This window comes from Pteropus vampyrus, unplaced genomic scaffold (genome assembly GCF_000151845.1).
Source record: "Pteropus vampyrus isolate Shadow unplaced genomic scaffold, Pvam_2.0 Scaffold90, whole genome shotgun sequence".
In the NCBI taxonomy this organism is placed as follows: Eukaryota; Metazoa; Chordata; class Mammalia; order Chiroptera; family Pteropodidae; genus Pteropus; species Pteropus vampyrus.
This window is the reverse complement of record NW_011888871.1, coordinates 416,511-432,627: the sequence shown is the minus strand read 5'-3', so window position 1 is coordinate 432,627 and position 16,117 is coordinate 416,511. Positions and strand designations below refer to the sequence as shown.

The 16,117-nt window shown below is 66.2% G+C and overlaps 1 protein-coding gene across 1 annotated transcript in view; it reads left to right on the top strand.

Annotated features, from left to right (window-relative positions):
* The window catches only part of TTYH3 (tweety family member 3), a 20,387-nt gene extending 4,282 nt beyond the window's left edge, over window positions 1-16,105 (top strand). Inside the window, exons 4-16 of the mRNA XM_023532753.1 lie at window positions 5,643-5,936; window positions 6,064-6,175; window positions 6,337-6,557; window positions 6,904-6,999; window positions 7,189-7,261; window positions 7,528-7,603; window positions 8,874-8,929; window positions 9,615-9,707; window positions 11,055-11,147; window positions 11,390-11,526; window positions 13,462-13,635; window positions 14,347-14,422; window positions 15,164-16,105. Coding sequence (XP_023388521.1) covers window positions 5,643-5,936; window positions 6,064-6,175; window positions 6,337-6,557; window positions 6,904-6,999; window positions 7,189-7,261; window positions 7,528-7,603; window positions 8,874-8,929; window positions 9,615-9,707; window positions 11,055-11,147; window positions 11,390-11,526; window positions 13,462-13,635; window positions 14,347-14,422; window positions 15,164-15,271 — 1,609 coding nt within the window. The 3' untranslated portion in view covers window positions 15,272-16,105. The remainder of the gene's footprint in view (window positions 1-5,642; window positions 5,937-6,063; window positions 6,176-6,336; window positions 6,558-6,903; window positions 7,000-7,188; window positions 7,262-7,527; window positions 7,604-8,873; window positions 8,930-9,614; window positions 9,708-11,054; window positions 11,148-11,389; window positions 11,527-13,461; window positions 13,636-14,346; window positions 14,423-15,163) is intronic.
* The last annotated feature ends 12 nt before the right edge of the window (window positions 16,106-16,117 follow it).

Below are 16,117 nucleotides of genomic sequence, written 5' to 3'. Positions count from 1 at the left end.
CGGGACCTCGGGCTGCTGTCACGCTGGCCTGGGCTGGGATCCTGGCTTCAGCCCACCAGCTGTGTGCCCTTGAAGAAGTCCCTTGACCTCTTGGAGCCTACCAGTCACCTCTGGACTGCTGGTCCCCAAATCTTCCCTTCCCACCGAGTACCTGTGCCTAGGTGCATGTGACTTCCCACAACGAGGCTGGCCAAGGGGTCAAGCTGCTGTGGCGGGGACGTGGCCTCTGGGCTGGGGTCGGGGGCCTCTTGAGGGTTTCACAGGGGCAGGGGACTCCTCAGCCTGGCTGTGGACTGTGGTGGCCCATGGAGGGGTTGAGTGGACAGGGCAGCGCTCAGGGTCAGTAGGTAAGGGCGCAGAGGCTGCTGTCCCCGGAAAGGTGAGTGTCTGAGGTGGGAGAGGGGCGTGTGCCCCAGCAGTTGGCGTGTGGCTCTGGTGTGGCATGCTCCCCTGCGGCCGGCACAGGGGTCTGCTGACCCAGGGTCACGCGTGCCACTCCTGGCCTGGTGGGCTGGGCATCTTGCTGTGGCATCGTACCCGGGTCGGTGCACACGCCCACGTGCTGACAGGCCGTGTCCAGGGCCGGCGCAAGAGCAGCCAGCCGGGGGGAGGAGGGGGGCGCAGGGTGCGGAAGGCCGGGCTTCAGGCCTCAGCACCTCTCTCGTGCCCTCTGACGCTGTGCATCTTGGGGTGGACCTGAGCCCCTGCTGCAGAGCGCTTGGTATGATTTGGTGGCATGCCACACACCCTCCCCTCACAGGGCCGGCCGGGGGCCCCCTCACAGACGGACCACCAGCAAGCCTGGGGCTGAGCCAGGGAGCCCGCACCCCGGGTCCACTCACCTGCACAGGGAGCTGGCCTAGGCCCAAGCAGGACAGCGCTGCCCTGGGCCCCTTCCCACCGTCTCCCCGCCAAGGCTGGGAGGGTGTCCTGGGGGCTTGTCGGGTCCCCCTGACAAGCCTCAGACCCTGAGCTCTGGCTCCTTGGTGTTTCTAAAAGTGGAGGGGCCTTTGGGGGCCTTAGAGCGCGGGGAGAGTGTGGGCGTGGGGCAGGGCATCCCTGTGGATAGGTCTGTTCTGTGGTGGGGGCGCAGGGGCCATGCGAGGGACGGGGTGGTCCAGGTCTGTGAAACGAGCGGAGAGCCAGGCGTGTGTGTGGGCCGCGGACCCCTTGGTGCACACGTGGCCACCCCGAGTCCCACCGCACGTGCCCTTGGGTCGCTGGCGCTTCATGTGGCTGGCAGCCAGCACCGTGGCCGGCGGTCAGGATACGGGCCCGAGCGTCTCGCCTCGCCTCGCCTCGCCTGACCAAGTGCTGACATCACTTCCATCACAGACGGAAAATTCCATTTGGTCAGAGCCCAGATGCTGATCAGACGTTTCCCATGCTCTTTCTGAATGGGGACGCCGGCGGTGGAAGGGACGGGCGGGGCCCCAGTGGGAATGCCAGCCTGGTCTCTGGGAACCTGGCCTCAGGAGACTGGGGCAGAGGTCATACTGGACGCCTGGCCTAGGGCAGGCGGAAGCAGCCTCTGGTGCTGGGTGCCCTGTGCCTGGTCCTCAGTGCTAGGCTGGGATCTGAGCTTCCGGTGCTGGGTGCCCCAAGCCTGGGTGCCCTCCCGTGTAACCTGGGAGGGTGCTGTCACCTCCCTGCAGGGGCTGTGCGAGGCTGTCCTGCTGCTGGCCCCCTGGGGTTGCCGTTGACGCCTGGCCGTCCTGCCAGGAGAGGAAGCAGCCCCCGCGTCTCGGAGTGGGGGTTCCCCACGTGTCCACGCGCCAGGACTCACTTAGTCCAAAGTGAACTTATTGAGGCCTTTCCAGCTCCACCCCGGGGAGGTGTGTGCAGACGGAGCCAGCACAGAGGTGGTAGAAATGGGGTCCTGGGCCTCACAGTTTGGGGGTGGGGCTTCCTGGAGCTGGGCAGACAGACTGGGGTGGGGGGCGGAACCCTGCGTGCCGGACACTTGGCTCCCGCTGTGAAGCGGGCTGACCGTCCCTGCCTGCAGGGGCTTGAACAAATCTCACACCCTCGGGTACCCCTCCAAGCCCAGGTCAGATTCTAGCCCTCAAGGGCCTGGCCTGGGGTGTCTTGGGCACTGGTCCCACCCGCGCCTCGACCCTCAGTGTTGCAGAGTTGGGATGGGAGTGTCCTCCCCCAGGGCAGTGGTGGGTAGGACCCCAAGCAGGTGACTGTGCTCGTGTGTGTGAGGCTGTCCCTGGCTGGCCTGCCACCTCTCCCCCTTCCAGGCTCTGGTGAGTGTCTGACGCCCAGGGGCTTGGACCCCTCTCCATCCCACCCACCTGCCCAGAACCACCAGGAGCCTCCAGCCGCGGGCTGCTGTCACCACCACTGCCGGGGAGCTCATAGGGTGACACTGTGTGTGTGTCAGTGTCTGTGGGTGTGTACGTGTGTGGGAATGCGGTGCAGAGGTGCACGTGGATGTGCAGACGTGTATGTGGGCAGGGACGTGCACACGCTCACCTCCTCGGAGTCGCCCTGGGCTCCCTCCCCTCCAGCAGCCAGGACACCCGCCTCCTGTCCCCAGCCCACAAGGCTGCGTGGTGGCAGAGCGCCCAGGAGCAGCACCCCCTGGGGGCCCTGATTATTTTTTTTCCTGCCGGCTCCCAGGTGCTGTTCTAGCCTTTCAACGTGTCACCTCCTTTAACCCTAAGCGACCGCTCTCCGGGACGGACGTCGCTGTCCCGCTGTGGGGAAGCTGACGCACAGAGGTCAAGGGCACTGACTTGGTCACATCTAGAACAGGCCGAATAGCGTCTGACCTCAGCACTCTGGCTCCCTGGGAGCTGGGCCGCCCCTCTGGGGTCTGAGTTTTGGGGCGGCCGTGCGCAGCCACTGGCGGTCCTCATCCTGCCGGGGTCGAGACCTGGGGCTCCTCCATTCGATCTCGGCTCCTGGGGCCCCGGGCGCCAGCAGGGAGCGCACGGCAGCACTATAAACCCAGAGGGGCCCACGCCCGGCCTCGAGGCTGCCGGGGCCCTTCTCCCCGGGACAGCCGGGAAGTGCTGGGAATTGCTCGCCCCCTCTTGCAGAGGAGGAAACGGGGCACAGAGAGCGGCAGGGACGGACCAGAGGCTTCCCGGAGCCGCGTGTGGCCGAGCTGGACCCAGGCCAGCAGCCTCCCACGCCCGGCCGCAGAGCTGGGCGCAGGTTTCTGGTTTTGTGTGTTTTAATTATAAAGGTAGAACGTGTTCGTGGTTTAAGAAAATAGAAAAACCGAGGACAAGAGCCCAGCGTGAAAACGAGCCGCCAACTCAGCTGCGGGGGGAGGTCGGGGTGCCGCCTGCCCGCCCGCCCCCGGGGCCGGGCCCTGGCACCGCGCACGTCCCCCGGGCCCGCACAGCCTGGCCCCACGTGCCAGGTCCCGCTGGGCTGGTGATGATGCTTATCTTGCCTCAGTTTCTCGTCTGGCGAGGGGGCGTGGGGGTCCTGGCGCCAGCAAGGCGGTGGTCCGATGGATCCTGAGGACAGTGTGAGCGCGGGTGGCTCACCGCCGGTGCCCCTGAGCCTGGCCGCCTCACCCAGGAGGGCACCCTGGGTTTAAGCAGCAACTTTGAGCCCGCTGGGCTGGGGACGTGGGGGTGGGGCCCTGCCTTCCTGGTTGTGCCCCACAGTGAGGGGGCTGGAGGCCTGTTAGGGAGCCAGGGCAGCCGGGCTTCGAAGGAAGCTTCCGGGTCGGTTGGGGTGTGGTCTGACTCAGGGTTGGGGGCGGGGCCTGCAGGTGGCAGTGCTGGGACCTGGTGACTGACTAGGAGCTGGAGGTGGCCTTGGTTATGGGAGTGCAGGTGTCCCTTGGAGCCAAGGCCCTGAGGGGCAGTGCTGTGCCCTCCCCTTTGCCTCCGACCTGTGACCACGAGTCTGGCAGGGCCTGCGGCCCCTCTGACCAGTGTCCAGCCTGGGCATGGGAGGGCAGACCCTGAGACACACAGATGGTGCCCTCCCAGGCACTCTAATGCGTACTGACTTCTGGGGTGGGGTAGGGTGGGGCGGGTGGGGCGCAATCCCAAGCCCCTTAAGGGGTGCGCCCCGCCGTGACTGGGTCCGGGCCCTCCAGCAGGCTCTGGACTCCCACCTGGACACGTCCCGCTGCAGCCTGGCCCATCTCCCCATGTGACCGTGGGCAACCCCCCCACTGGGCCCTGGAGTCTCCACTGACATGAGTGCCCCAGGACCTCGAGGGAGCCTTGGGCTGACGGGGTGGTGCCAACCCCACAAGGCCTGTTCCCTCCCCCATCCAGCTGGTGGGCAGGGGTGGTCTGGGCCCATCAGGCCCTCCTGCCAATGGGGGGCAGTGGGGGACTGCAGTGGCTTCTCCGAGAGGGTGCCCCAATCCCGTGCCTCCTGGAGGGCACAGAGGCCCAGCCTCCAGACAGCAGCTTGGCCCTAGGGCACCAGTGTGGCTGGGGACCATGGCTGGAGGTGCCTTCTGGGTCAGGTGGAATGGGAGCGAGCCCCAGCTCAAGTGTGGGAGTCGGGGTTGGCCGGGGCCAGTGGGCTGAGCAGGCCTTTGAGGCCACCGAGCTCCCAGTGCCATCGTCCCTCTGCTGCCTGGCAACCGTCTCCTGGAAGACAGCTGCTGGGACACGCTATGGTCCCAGTGCCTCTGTGGCTGAGCCTCTTGTCCCGGGGGGCCCTGCAGGGGGCGGGCGGCCTGGGGGTTCCACTCCCAGTGGCTCCCAAGGCCCAGGTCCCAGGGAGGACCACATGCTGAGTGTTCAGATGTGGGGAGAGAGGGTGTGTGTGGGTCCTCCGGAGGCCTGGGTGGCTGCAGCAGTGCCAGGGCGGGAGGCGGGGGGTGCCCGCTCCCACAGCTGCAGTGGCACCTGTTGGGTGAGCGTCTCCACGTGTCAGGCCTTCTGTGTGGTGGTACTTACTTGCCCCACCCCACTAGGCACACATGGTCAGGCCCAGCTTGCTGCCCCGTGTCACCCACCGCTCCCACCCCGAAAAGGACAGGCGCTGAGGTCCTCAGAGGGGCTGTGACGCGGGCTGTGGGCCCTCCCTCTGCACCTCTGCAGTCCGTGTGTTTATCCGTGAATGGGGCGAAGCCCTGGGCGGGGCAAACAGGTGTGTGCCTGGGGAGGCGGGGCTGGCATCTCTTCCTAGAGGAAGGTGGGTGCTGCGTGCTTCCCCCCACCCGAGGGCCCGGCCCACAGCTGATCCTGCAGCAGACATCACTGATTCCCATGAAGATCTAGCCTCCGTGACAGGAGGGTGCCCCCGGGGATGTGGCGGGGAGTCCTGGGCCCTTCGGGCTGCTTGAAAAGGCCGTGGGTCCTGGCAGCCTCAGTGCTGGTGGCCAGGACGGGACCTTGATGCAAACAGCCGCTCCCGGGGCCCAGCTGTGTGCCCGGCAGAACTGAGACTGCCCACCTGTTCTGGGGGGGCGGGGGCAGCGTTACCCGCTTCTTACCAGAGAAAACAGACTCAGAGAGATTAAGGGCCTTCCTGGGCCAGGCAGCCAGTCTGCAGCAGCGCTGGCCCCGCCCAGGGACCTGCCTTCCCCCGCGGAGCACCTCCTCCCACTGGGTTTGGTCTGGTTAGGGATCCCGATTCACACCTATACTACCTTGGACCTCATGGCCCTGCCCACCTGGCCCCTCTGAGCGGGGCCTGGGTTGAAGATGTGAGTCTGGAATTTCGGGTCCGGGTGACCACAGGCACGTCACGCAGGTGTTGGGAGCGAGTGCCGTGCGCCCCGGCCCTAGGGGGTCCCCATCTCCAGCGCCCTTTCCCGGCCGCCTGCAGGCGCTGCTGCTGCTGGGGGCCGCCGCGCTGGCCTGCCTCGCGCTGGACCTCCTCTTCCTGCTCTTCTACTCCTTCTGGCTGTGCTGCCGGCGGCGCAAGAGCGAGGAGCACCTGGACGCCGACTGCTGCTGCACCGCCTGGTGCGTCATCATCGCCACTCTGGTCTGCAGGTGAGCGTGGGGCGGGGCCGGGGAGAGGGGCGGGGCCTGGCGGGGTCGGGGTGCTCCAGGTCCCCTGCAGGGGCTCCCCGCGGGAGGCGAAGGACCCACCGGCTCACGCGGCCTCGCCCTGTCCCAGCGCCGGCATCGCCGTGGGGTTCTACGGCAACGGGGAGACCAGTGACGGCATCCACCGGGCCACCTACTCGCTCCGCCACGCCAACCGCACTGTGGCTGGGGTCCAGGACCGCGTGAGTGGCCGCCGGGCTGAGGGGGGCTCTCCCTGCTGCCGAACCCTGCGTCTGCACGGGTGCCCGAGCGTGTGGGAGGAGGCCCGGGAGGGGCGGCCGAGGGGTGGGCGTGCGCGAGCTGTCGGTTCCCCGGCTCACCCCACCGCCGCGGCCTGGCGCAGGTGTGGGACACCGCAGCCGCCCTGAACCGCACGGCAGAGCCCAGCCTGCAGAGCCTGGAGCGGCAGCTGGCCGCGCGACCCGAGCCCCTGCGGGCAGTCCAGCGGCTGCAGAGCCTGCTGGACACACTGTTGGGCTATGCAGCTGCCATCCCGTTCTGGAGGAACCCAGCCGTGTCGCTGGAGACGCTGGCGGAGCAGGTCGATCTCTACGACTGGTACAGGTGCGGCCCCGCCCTTTCTCCTGCCGCCCCTGCCCCGCCCCCACCGCCAGCCGCTACCGGCCCTGGGTTAAGTGTTACTCTGAAGGGCCAGCTGGCTGCCGCACCCAGCGCCTGAGGTGTTACGGGTTGGCGGGGCCTGGCTTCCAGCAACAGCTGTGGCAGGAGTCCCCCGTGGAGCCGAGGCCAGCCCACACGTCCCAAACGGCCTGCGGATGCCCCCTGGGCCAGGGAGCTGTTGTCCAGTCGACCAGGCCCTAGCTCTAGGTGCCTGGCCTGCTTTAGCACCCCCTCCTTGCCCCCGCCCGCTGTGCCCCCTGTGCCTGGCCCACACGCTGGCTGCCCGCAGGTGGCTGGGCTACTTGGGCCTGCTGCTGCTGGACGTCGCCATCTGCCTGCTGGTGCTGGTTGGCCTCATCCGCAGCTCCAAGGGCATCCTGGTGGGGTGAGTGAGGGCCGCCCCCCTGCAGGGCTCCCTGAGTCAGCTCCCCCACCCTCCTCGATCAGTGGGTCAAGCGCAGGGTCTGCCCCGGGGGAAGCCATAGATCCTATGGGGGGGACCCCCGGATGTGCCCTGGGTCCTGGCCCTCCCGCGCCCTGGTCAGGCGTTGCTGACGGCCCTTTGCACCCCAAGGGTCTGCCTGCTGGGAGTCCTGGCCCTTGTCATCAGCTGGGGCGCGCTGGGCTTGGAGCTGGCTGCGTCTGTGGTGAGTGGCAGCAGGGAGGGTGGGCCCCGCCTGCTGTGGCTCGGCGTGGGGGAGGCCGTGCGGGAAGGTGCTCTCCTCGCCCCTCCCACCCCACCCCCAGACACCCGGGGCCCAGGAGGGCTGCGGACCTGTCCTTGGGCCCACAGCAAGGCTCATGCTCTTCCTTCTCGAGACAAAAGGCCTTGGCTGGCCAGGCTACCGCTGAGAGCTGAGGGTTCGGGGGGCCAGCTTGGTCACCCCATCTTCCTCGCCCACACCCACCCCAGGGCTCCAGTGACTTCTGTGTGGACCCCGACACCTATGTGACCAGGATGGTGGACGAGCACTCGGTGCTGAGTGGGGGTGAGTGTGTGGCCGTGTCTGAGCTGGTGCCCCCGTGGCCGGGCTGAGGAGACCCCGCTGAGCAGGCCGAGTGAGCCTCGACCTTGCGGGCCCTCGGTCTAGGCCTGGGGGAGGCAGGACCCACCCAGGTGAGGAGGCAGGAGCGCAAACAGAAACACCTTCCTCGGGAGGCTGAGGACACAGGACTGGGCCAGGCCAGTGGTGACAGGATGGGGGCAGGTGACGGGGGGGGGCGTCGAGGAGGGGAAGCAAGTGACGCTGGCTGCTCAGAGCAAGCAGTCAGGGTGGTCTGCCAAAGAGATGGCACTGAAGTGGAGCCAGAGAAGGCCGCGCCCATGTGCAGAGGCCCCAAGGCAGAAAACGGACCTGGAGGGGGGAGGAGCGGGCAGGGGGCCGGCAGGGCCAGGTCTGGTCAGGGATCGGGCTTTAGTCAGGAGGCGTCGTGGGGTGGGAAGCAAGGGAGAGGGGTGGCCTGTGGATGTGTCCTTTGCAAAGCCTCCTGGGGCTCCTGGAGCAGCGAGGGTTCAGGAAGGAGCCAGGAGGCCACTGCGGTCCTGCAGCAAGAGACACGGCCCCTCGGGCCAGCGGGCCAGAAATGGACAGGGCCATGCTTCCGAGGCGTTGCGTGTCGAGGGGAGGAGTGAGCACCCAGGACTGAGTCGTGGGCAGAGCGGGCGGGTGCTGAGTGACCTCGAAGTGCAGCCCCCCCCCCCGCTGGCGGGTGCTGAGTGACCTTGAAGTGCAGCCCCCCCCCCGCCACGGACTGAACTCCCCGATGGCCCAGGAAAGCCCCGGGGAAGCGTGGGGGCTGGCTTTGAACCTGCTTCATGAGGGAGCCATCCCAGCTAAGCCTGTTAGTGATGTCCCCCCCAGGAGGGAGGGTCGTCTGTCCCGGTGGGGGAGGGCTGAGCTGGTTCTGCGGGGCGGCAGGGCTGCTGGAGACAGCCACTGTCCCAGCCTCGGGGCCATCGGCCTGGCCTCTCCAGGCCCTCACTCCTCGGAGCCGCCCCTCATGGGCCGGGCAGAGCGCGTGGGGCCAGCGTGCCAGCCCCATTTACAGGCAGCCAAAGCAAAGCGGGTCCTGTGTTCTGTTTCGACATGAGCTGGACAGGACCCCAGCCCGATGGCCCGGGCATGTGTCTGCCCCGCCTCTAGCTCTTATTCCCAGCGCCCTTCCATACTGGGTCCCAGAGGGTCCCCAAGACGGGAGGCACCTAGGGCTTGCACAGCCACGTCACCATTCAGGGCGGGGCCTGACCTCTCTCCGCAGACATCCTGCAGTACTACCTGGCCTGCTCGCCGCGAGCCTCCAACCCCTTCCAGCAGGTGAGAGCTCGGTGGCTCCTGTCCCGACGCTGCAGGTCCCGGCCCCACATTCCCAATGTCCCAGGTCCCGGCCCCACATTCCCAATGTCCCAGGTCCCAGCCCCACATTCCCAATGTCCCGCCCACTGGGACCCTGCGAGCCCCCGGGGCACAGCTGGGAGGGGGCAGGGAGCTGGGCTAACGCAGGCTGACGTCACTAACTGCTCCCAGGGTTATCACCCTGGTGTCCTTGGTGCAAGCCTTCTGGGTGGCCCTTAATGGCCTCTGAATTCCTGGGCCACCTTTCACTTCCTGGTTGCCCTTGGGCGGCCCTGCAGGGCAAAGACATGGGTGGGCAGGGCGGGGCGCGGAGGGTCCATGCCTGCTCTGGGGTACGGGGTGCTGTCCCTCCACATGATTGCATAGCCCTCTGGGGTCCCGAGGACTACCCGTCTGCTTTAAAGTTGTTGTACTTTCGGGGATCTGTGTTGTCTGGGTGTGTGGACCCCTGGTGTCCTGGAGGCCCACAGAGCCGTGTCAGGTGCCCCCTCTGGTCCTGGCACAGCCAGCCCACCCCGGGAGCCTCAGTGGCCTCACTGGCTGGATGCCCTGTGTGTGGGCTGGGGCCTCAGGTGTGTGTGCGGTGGGGGAGTGGGGGGCAGACTGTCCGGCCCTGCTGAAATCGGGGGGCCTTTCTGTGGAGCAGAAGCTGTCGGGGAGCCACAAGGCGCTGGTGGAGATGCAGGACGTTGTGGCCGAGCTTCTGCAGACCGTTCCGCGGGAGTACCCGGCCTCCAAGGTGAGGGGTGAGCTGGGCCCCATGGGAGTGGGCTGCTCTCTTCCTCCCGCCCCTTACATGCCCCCGCATTTCTCCAGGGATTTTGGTAGGTTCCTAAAAATAATCCTGTTCTGTATTTTAAAAGTCATACAAACACTTCCTGTTAGAAAAATGGAAAGGGGACCAGATGCAGGAACAAGGGAGAGCAGGATCTGCCCGCCGTGATTCCCGTGCGAGGGGCGCCCCCTGGGGGCGTCCTCGGGATTTGAGGAGACTGTGCTTTCCTGCGGTTGGGGCGGAGCACGTGCTCACACGTGTCTCTGTCACTGCTCTAGACAACACCCCGCCTCCCTAAGGTGCCGGGAGCACTGCGTGACCAGGCTCTCCGAGGCCATGTGCCGCCGGCCCCTTTAATGAATTCTTCACGAAGTTTACATGTAAAACGTCCTCGAAGGTTACTCCCTTTTGCTTCCCGTTTCTGTCACAGCCTGGGCCCCCTCTTGATTTTGTGCAGCTGAGTGGACCAGGTAGGTGGTTACCTGGCTCGAGCCGCCATCCCAAAGGACCACAGTGGCGGGCAGCTTAGGCGTTTATTTCTCCCAGTCCTGGAGGCTGGACGTCCGAGGTCAAGGTGTGGCCAGGGCTGGCTCCTCCTGAGGCCTGTCCATGGCATGTAGATGGCCCTCTTCTCCACGTCCTCACACGGTCGTCCCTCTGCGTGTGTCTGTGTCCTGGTCTCTGCTGGTGAGACAGCCGTCAGACTGGGTTAGGGCCACCCCCGTGTCATTTTATCTTCAGCGCCTCCTCACGGTCACGTGTGAGGTCCAGGCTCAGGACTGCCACATGCGAACTGGGGGTGGGGACACCGTTCCGTCCACAGCAGTAGGTCGCCTCCCGGAATCCATTTCAGATTGCACAGGATCCTTAGAAAACGGGTCACAAAAAGCAGTGCTGGGTCCAGTGTCTCGTCACTTAAAATGTCATGAGAATTTCTCCTTTAATTATTCCTTAAAATACGGTTTTTCAAAAGAATCAGGCCAACGTCAGGACACACGTAGGTATTTCTTTTTCTTCCGTTACAATAAAGGGACCGCATCGTGGTGGCCGCACTGGACAGGTGTGGGCGGGTCCCGCTCTCCCCGTCTATCCTCCAGTCCTCAGCCGCCCCCCGAGCCCAGGCCACAGACTCTGGGGCCGCCATTTCTAAAGGCCCAGGGTCCTTGCGGGACTGAGAGTGCGGGTTTGAGAGTGGTCTCGATGGCAGGGCACGGGGTGCACGAAGCCTGGGGTGCGCCCCGGGCCGCTGTGGCTAGCTCGGGCTCCCCATCCCGACTGTGGCGCCGACCTCGCGTGCCTTGTGCCCCCCAGGACCCTCTGCTCCGCGTCCAGGAGGTGCTGAACGGCACGGAGGTCAACCTGCAGCACCTCACCGCCCTGGTGGATTGCCGCAGCCTGCACCTGGTGAGAGCACCTGCTGGACCGGGGCCTCGCAGCTGGGGAGGGCTGCTCAGGATAGGGACTCGTCATTGGGCGGTGGGGACTCAACCCACCCTCGCGTCCAGCTCCCTGGGGACAGGGCGGGTTCTAGGCTGCTGTGAGCTGGCCAGGGCCCCAGCATCCCGTCCTCACCCTGCCCCCGCTCCCCCTTCTCTCTCCCTCCCGGTCCCTGTGGGCCTGGCCGCCTCCCTCCTCGCCGGCCTCAGGACTACGTGCAGGCCCTGACAGGCTTCTGCTATGACGGCGTCGAGGGCCTCATCTACCTGGCCCTCTTCTCCTTCGTCACGGCCCTCATGTTCAGCTCCATCGTCTGCAGCGTCCCACACACCTGGCAGCAGAAGAGGTGAGGCTCGCAGAGGTCCTAGAGCCACAGCTCACAGTATGTCGTAGGGGCCTGCCTCCTGGGCAGCCCATGTCCTCATCCCCAGGGACAGGGGCAAGTGCTTCCTTACCTGTTAACACTGTCTAGGCCTCTGCAGTGACTGTGAGGCTGTGAGTCCGAGGCGAGCACCCCCATTTGCGGATGGAAAACAGCCCGGAGGCGCTCCCAGCCCAGGCGGGGAGAACCAGGCTCCCCCACCTCAGAGTGCTGCCTCCGCGCCTTGTCTGTCTCGCCACCCCTAGGTGCGGACGTGCAGGGTTGTGGGTGCAGAGACCAGCTAGCTGGCTGTGGGGACAGCTGCAGGGAAGGCCCAGGTAGCATGGCCTCTGTGGCCACTCATCCGGGTGATGAGGATGGCAGCTACCTCCCCTGGGGGCATTATGTTCTCATCTTTGAAGGGGGGGATCCTCGCAGCCCCTGCCTCAGTCCCCTCAGCCTTACTGGGTTCCGTGGTGTGTGGCCATGCTAGGCCCTGCCCTCGGCCCCATGGCGCACCTCGCACACTTAACCACCTCCCCTCCCATCTGGGCGATGGCTGCTGCGTGGAGGCCCAGCTCGAATGGAACATGGCTCAGCTCAGATCTCTTCCCTTTGTCGTTACTTTCCATTGTAATGGAGGTGGTGATGCTGCTACTGGTGGCGGTGGCAGTGGTGGCGATGGTGACTGTGTTGGTGGTGGTGATGGTGGAGATGGTGATTGTGTTAGTGGTGGTGGTGATGGTGGCGGTGGTGGCGGTGGTGATTGTGTTGGTGGCGGCGGTGGGGACAGTGATGGTGGTGGTGACAGTGATGGTGGCGATGGTGATGGTGGTGGTGGTGGTGGTGGTGGTGGTGTGATTGTGTTGGTGGCGGCGGTGGGGACAGTGATGGTGGTGGTGACAGTGATGGTGACGGTGATGGTGGCGGTGGTGATTGTGTTGGTGGTGGTGGTGGCGATGGTGATTGTGTTAGCGGTGTGGTGATGGTGGTGGTGGTGGTGATTGTGTTGTGGTGGTGGGGGCAGTGATGGTGGCAGTGACGGTGGCAGTGACGGTGATGGTGGCGGTGCGGGCGGTGGTAATAAAGACGCAGCTGTAGGAGAGTGGCTAAGAGCACAGCCCTGGAACCACGTGGCCTGGATTCCGATTCTGGCTTTCCCCTTGCTTATTGGGTGACCGTGGACAAGTCACTTCCGCACTCTGGGCCTCAGCTTCCTCACTGTAAAGGAGTCAGTGGCACTCGGTGAACCACTCGGGCTCAGCCCTGGGTTGGGCTGGTAACTGGCTTAGCCGGTCGCTGCCACCGTCTTGCTCATCTCGCTGTGTGGGGCGTGGCGAAGAGACTGCTCGAGGTCACCCGGCTGGTGGTGGGCAGATGGGACGTGTGCCTCAGTCTGGCTGACCTTTGTCCTCAGTAGCAGGCAGCCCAGCGCTGAGCTCTGTGTGGGACCGGGCAGGGCCGGAGGCCTGGCTCGCAGCTCCCCGCCTCGCCCTGCCCTGCAACAGCGCGAGCGGGGTGGCGGGTGGACAGCTAGCGGGCAGCAGGGCGGGGAGGACGGGACTCAGTCCTCCCTGGATGTGGGTGGGCCCTGTGGGCTCAGGGCACCCGAAGATGCAGGCCGGGGCCTGCGGAGCCAGAAAGGGGGCACCGCCACCTCCAGGCACCCAGCTGTCTGTGCTCCCCGGAGGGGCCCAGCCCCATCCTTTTAACTGGCACAGCCCGTGTCCCCATATGCAGGCCAAGGCACAAGCCATTGGCACCCATCTCAGACAGGACGAAGCCGGGTGACTTGCCCACTGTCCCACAGTGGGTCTGTGGCCGAGCCAGCGTCGGAACCAGGTGTGTGTGCACCAGGGCCGACCCCCTGCAGGCGGCCTCGCATCTGAGCCTGAGCCTGCGCTGCTGTCCGTCCCGCAGAGGCCCCGACGAGGACGGGGAGGAGGAGGCGGCCCCCGGGCCACGGCAGGCGCACGACAGTCTCTACCGTGTGCACATGCCCAGTCTGTACAGCTGTGGGAGCAGCTACGGCAGCGAGACCAGCATCCCAGCCGCGGCTCACACTGTCAGCAACGGCCCGGTCACCGAATACATGTGAGGCACACCGCGGGAGCTGGGGGCAGCCCAACCAGGGGCAGGCAGAGCCGAGTCACGGGGCAGGCAGTGTGGCCGCAGGCCATGTCAGCCACGCCACAGCGTAGAGTGCGGATCCAGCCCTCGAAGCGAGAAAGGGGTGTTGAGAAACGAGGAGGAGGAGGGCCAGAGAGAGAGAGAGAGAGAAAGAGAGAGAGAGAGAGAGACAGAGAGAGGCGGGGGCCACGGCAGAGGCTGGCGGGAAGGAGGTGGGGCCCTCAGGCAGTGGGGTCCCATTAGGGCTGGGGGGCTGCCTGGTTTGGGGTGGGGTCAGCCCACTATTGAGCACTTCCTGCGCCCAGGCCACAGGGAGGCCACTCGGTCAGATGGAGGGTCTGTGTCTGGGAAGTAGGGATGGCTAAGGGCTGGGCCTGGCTGTGTGGCAGGCAAGCAGCCAGGCGAGGGTGGGCTCTGGCGGGCGGGCGGCCACGGGCCCCCTCTGAGCCCTTGGTTACTGCGCCAGGTTCATGGGGCGCCCCAGGCCCTTGCTAGCAGGTACATACAGGGCAGTGAGGAATGCACAAAGGGTGTACCCCGCCCTGCCTGCCAGTCAGGATTGGAGTGAGCAGTGTGGGGTGGGCGCCAGTCTGCCTGCCCCCGGAACAGGCCCTTTGACCTAGAGCTGGGACTGCAGCGGCCAGCAGTCACGGCCCTTCTCTCCTCGTGCCTTAGGAGCCAGAATGCCAATTTCCAGAACCCACGCTGTGAGAACACCCCGCTCATCGGGCGCGAGTCCCCGCCGCCCTCAGTAAGTCTCTGGGCAGGAGGGAGGCTGGGGACTCCCAGGCCTGGGTGGGGTCATCGCCCTGCCGCCTGGGCGGTCTGGAGTGGCCCTCAAAGGCAGTGCAGGCCCCATGGACAGCTGTGAGCCTGCAGTGGGCACCAGGGGCTGTCCCCAGCCGGGACTCTCTGCAGGCATCTGGTCTGAGTGGACAGGGCTCGGCGGGCCCATGAGCTGGCGCTGAGGTGCCCTGGGGCCAGAGCGGGCGGCCAGGGGTCAGCCGCCGGTGGCCAGCTCTGCTCCGAGGGGCCCCACCTTCTTCCCACTCGGTGTGTCTCCCCCTCTTTGCCTTCCCAGGCTCCACCAGGTCCTGGACCCGGGCCATTCCAGCCTGGCCTGGTGTCTCCTCTGCCCTGGGGTGAAACGTGGATGAGGGACAAGGTGGCTCGATGCTAAGGGGGAGATCACAGAGAGGCAGGGGCCCTGGTGGGCTTCCTGGAGGTGGTGGGCTGCAAAGGACAGGGCGGCTGAAGAGGCTGAAGGCCACCTTGCTTCAGAAATCCCCGCCCACGTGTGTGGTGGCCCGTCGTGCCCTGTAGCGCAGAGCTGGGGCTGTGCGGGCTCCCAGGCTGTGTCCTCATGCTCGGCTGCCCTCGTCAGTACCATGTCCCGCCCCCGTGGCCTTCCCCAGGCCGGGCCTGCTCCCTGGCGTTGAGGCCGCGTCTCTTTCTCTCTCTCCTGCGCCCCTCCCACGCTGGGCCATCCTAGCGGTATCTGGCTGCCCTGGATTCTGGCAGCCACACAGGCTGGCAGTTTAAGCCCATGGACAGTGCCCGAACACGGTGGTGGCTGTGCCCTCAGAGTGACAGGTACTGACCCACCCGGGTCCCCTGCCCTGCACCGCCTGCATCTCCGTGCCTCACACCTTCTGCTCACTGCTGCTCCCTCATCAGGGCTGGCCTTGGGACCATCAGACATGCCCTGAGGCCATCTTAGACCGGTACCCATGGGGCCAGCTCTGGGTGGGCACAGGCCTGTGGGCTTTGTGGCCTCCAGCCCTCTGGTGCTGGCACTGGACGGTGGCCTTTCTTCTCATCAGGGACAGTGAGCCCCTCCCTACTCCTGGCCCAGCTGCAGGTGGCCCCAGCCCCCCTGGTCACCTCTCAGCAAGGAGACTGTTCGCCCAGACCCGCGTGCATGCCTGTGCCCAGCACCGGGGCTCAGAGGCTGCATTCGAGTGAGCGGGAGTCGTGGGGTGCAGCGGGCAGGCCCGGCCCTCGAGCACACACTCGTGCAGTGCGCGTGTACGCTGCTCCTCGCTGCCCCACGTCTGTGCACACCTGCATGGGCTCCCTCAGGGGTCCCGGCTGCAGCCCCCTGGACCCCGGCCCTGCTGCATGTCATGGAATGACGCCCTCGGGTGCCACTGCTCCCACACTGTCTCCTGGCCGCCTGACCAGCACGCATACCTCCTCCTCACCAGGCGTTCTGGGAGGGCTCGCAGAACCAGAGGATAGTGTCCTTTCTGGTCTGGGGACAGAGGGGTGGAGACTCGAGTTTCTGGAGCCCCTGGTGGACGGTGGGGTTAGCGTGTGGCCGGCCAGACTTCTCCCCGCTGGTGACCTGTGGCACACACCTCGGTCTCCGTTCCCGCCTCTCGGGGTGTGGCCCTTCGCACACTGGCGGTAGCACACATCCACTCCAGGTGTGTCGTGAGCACAC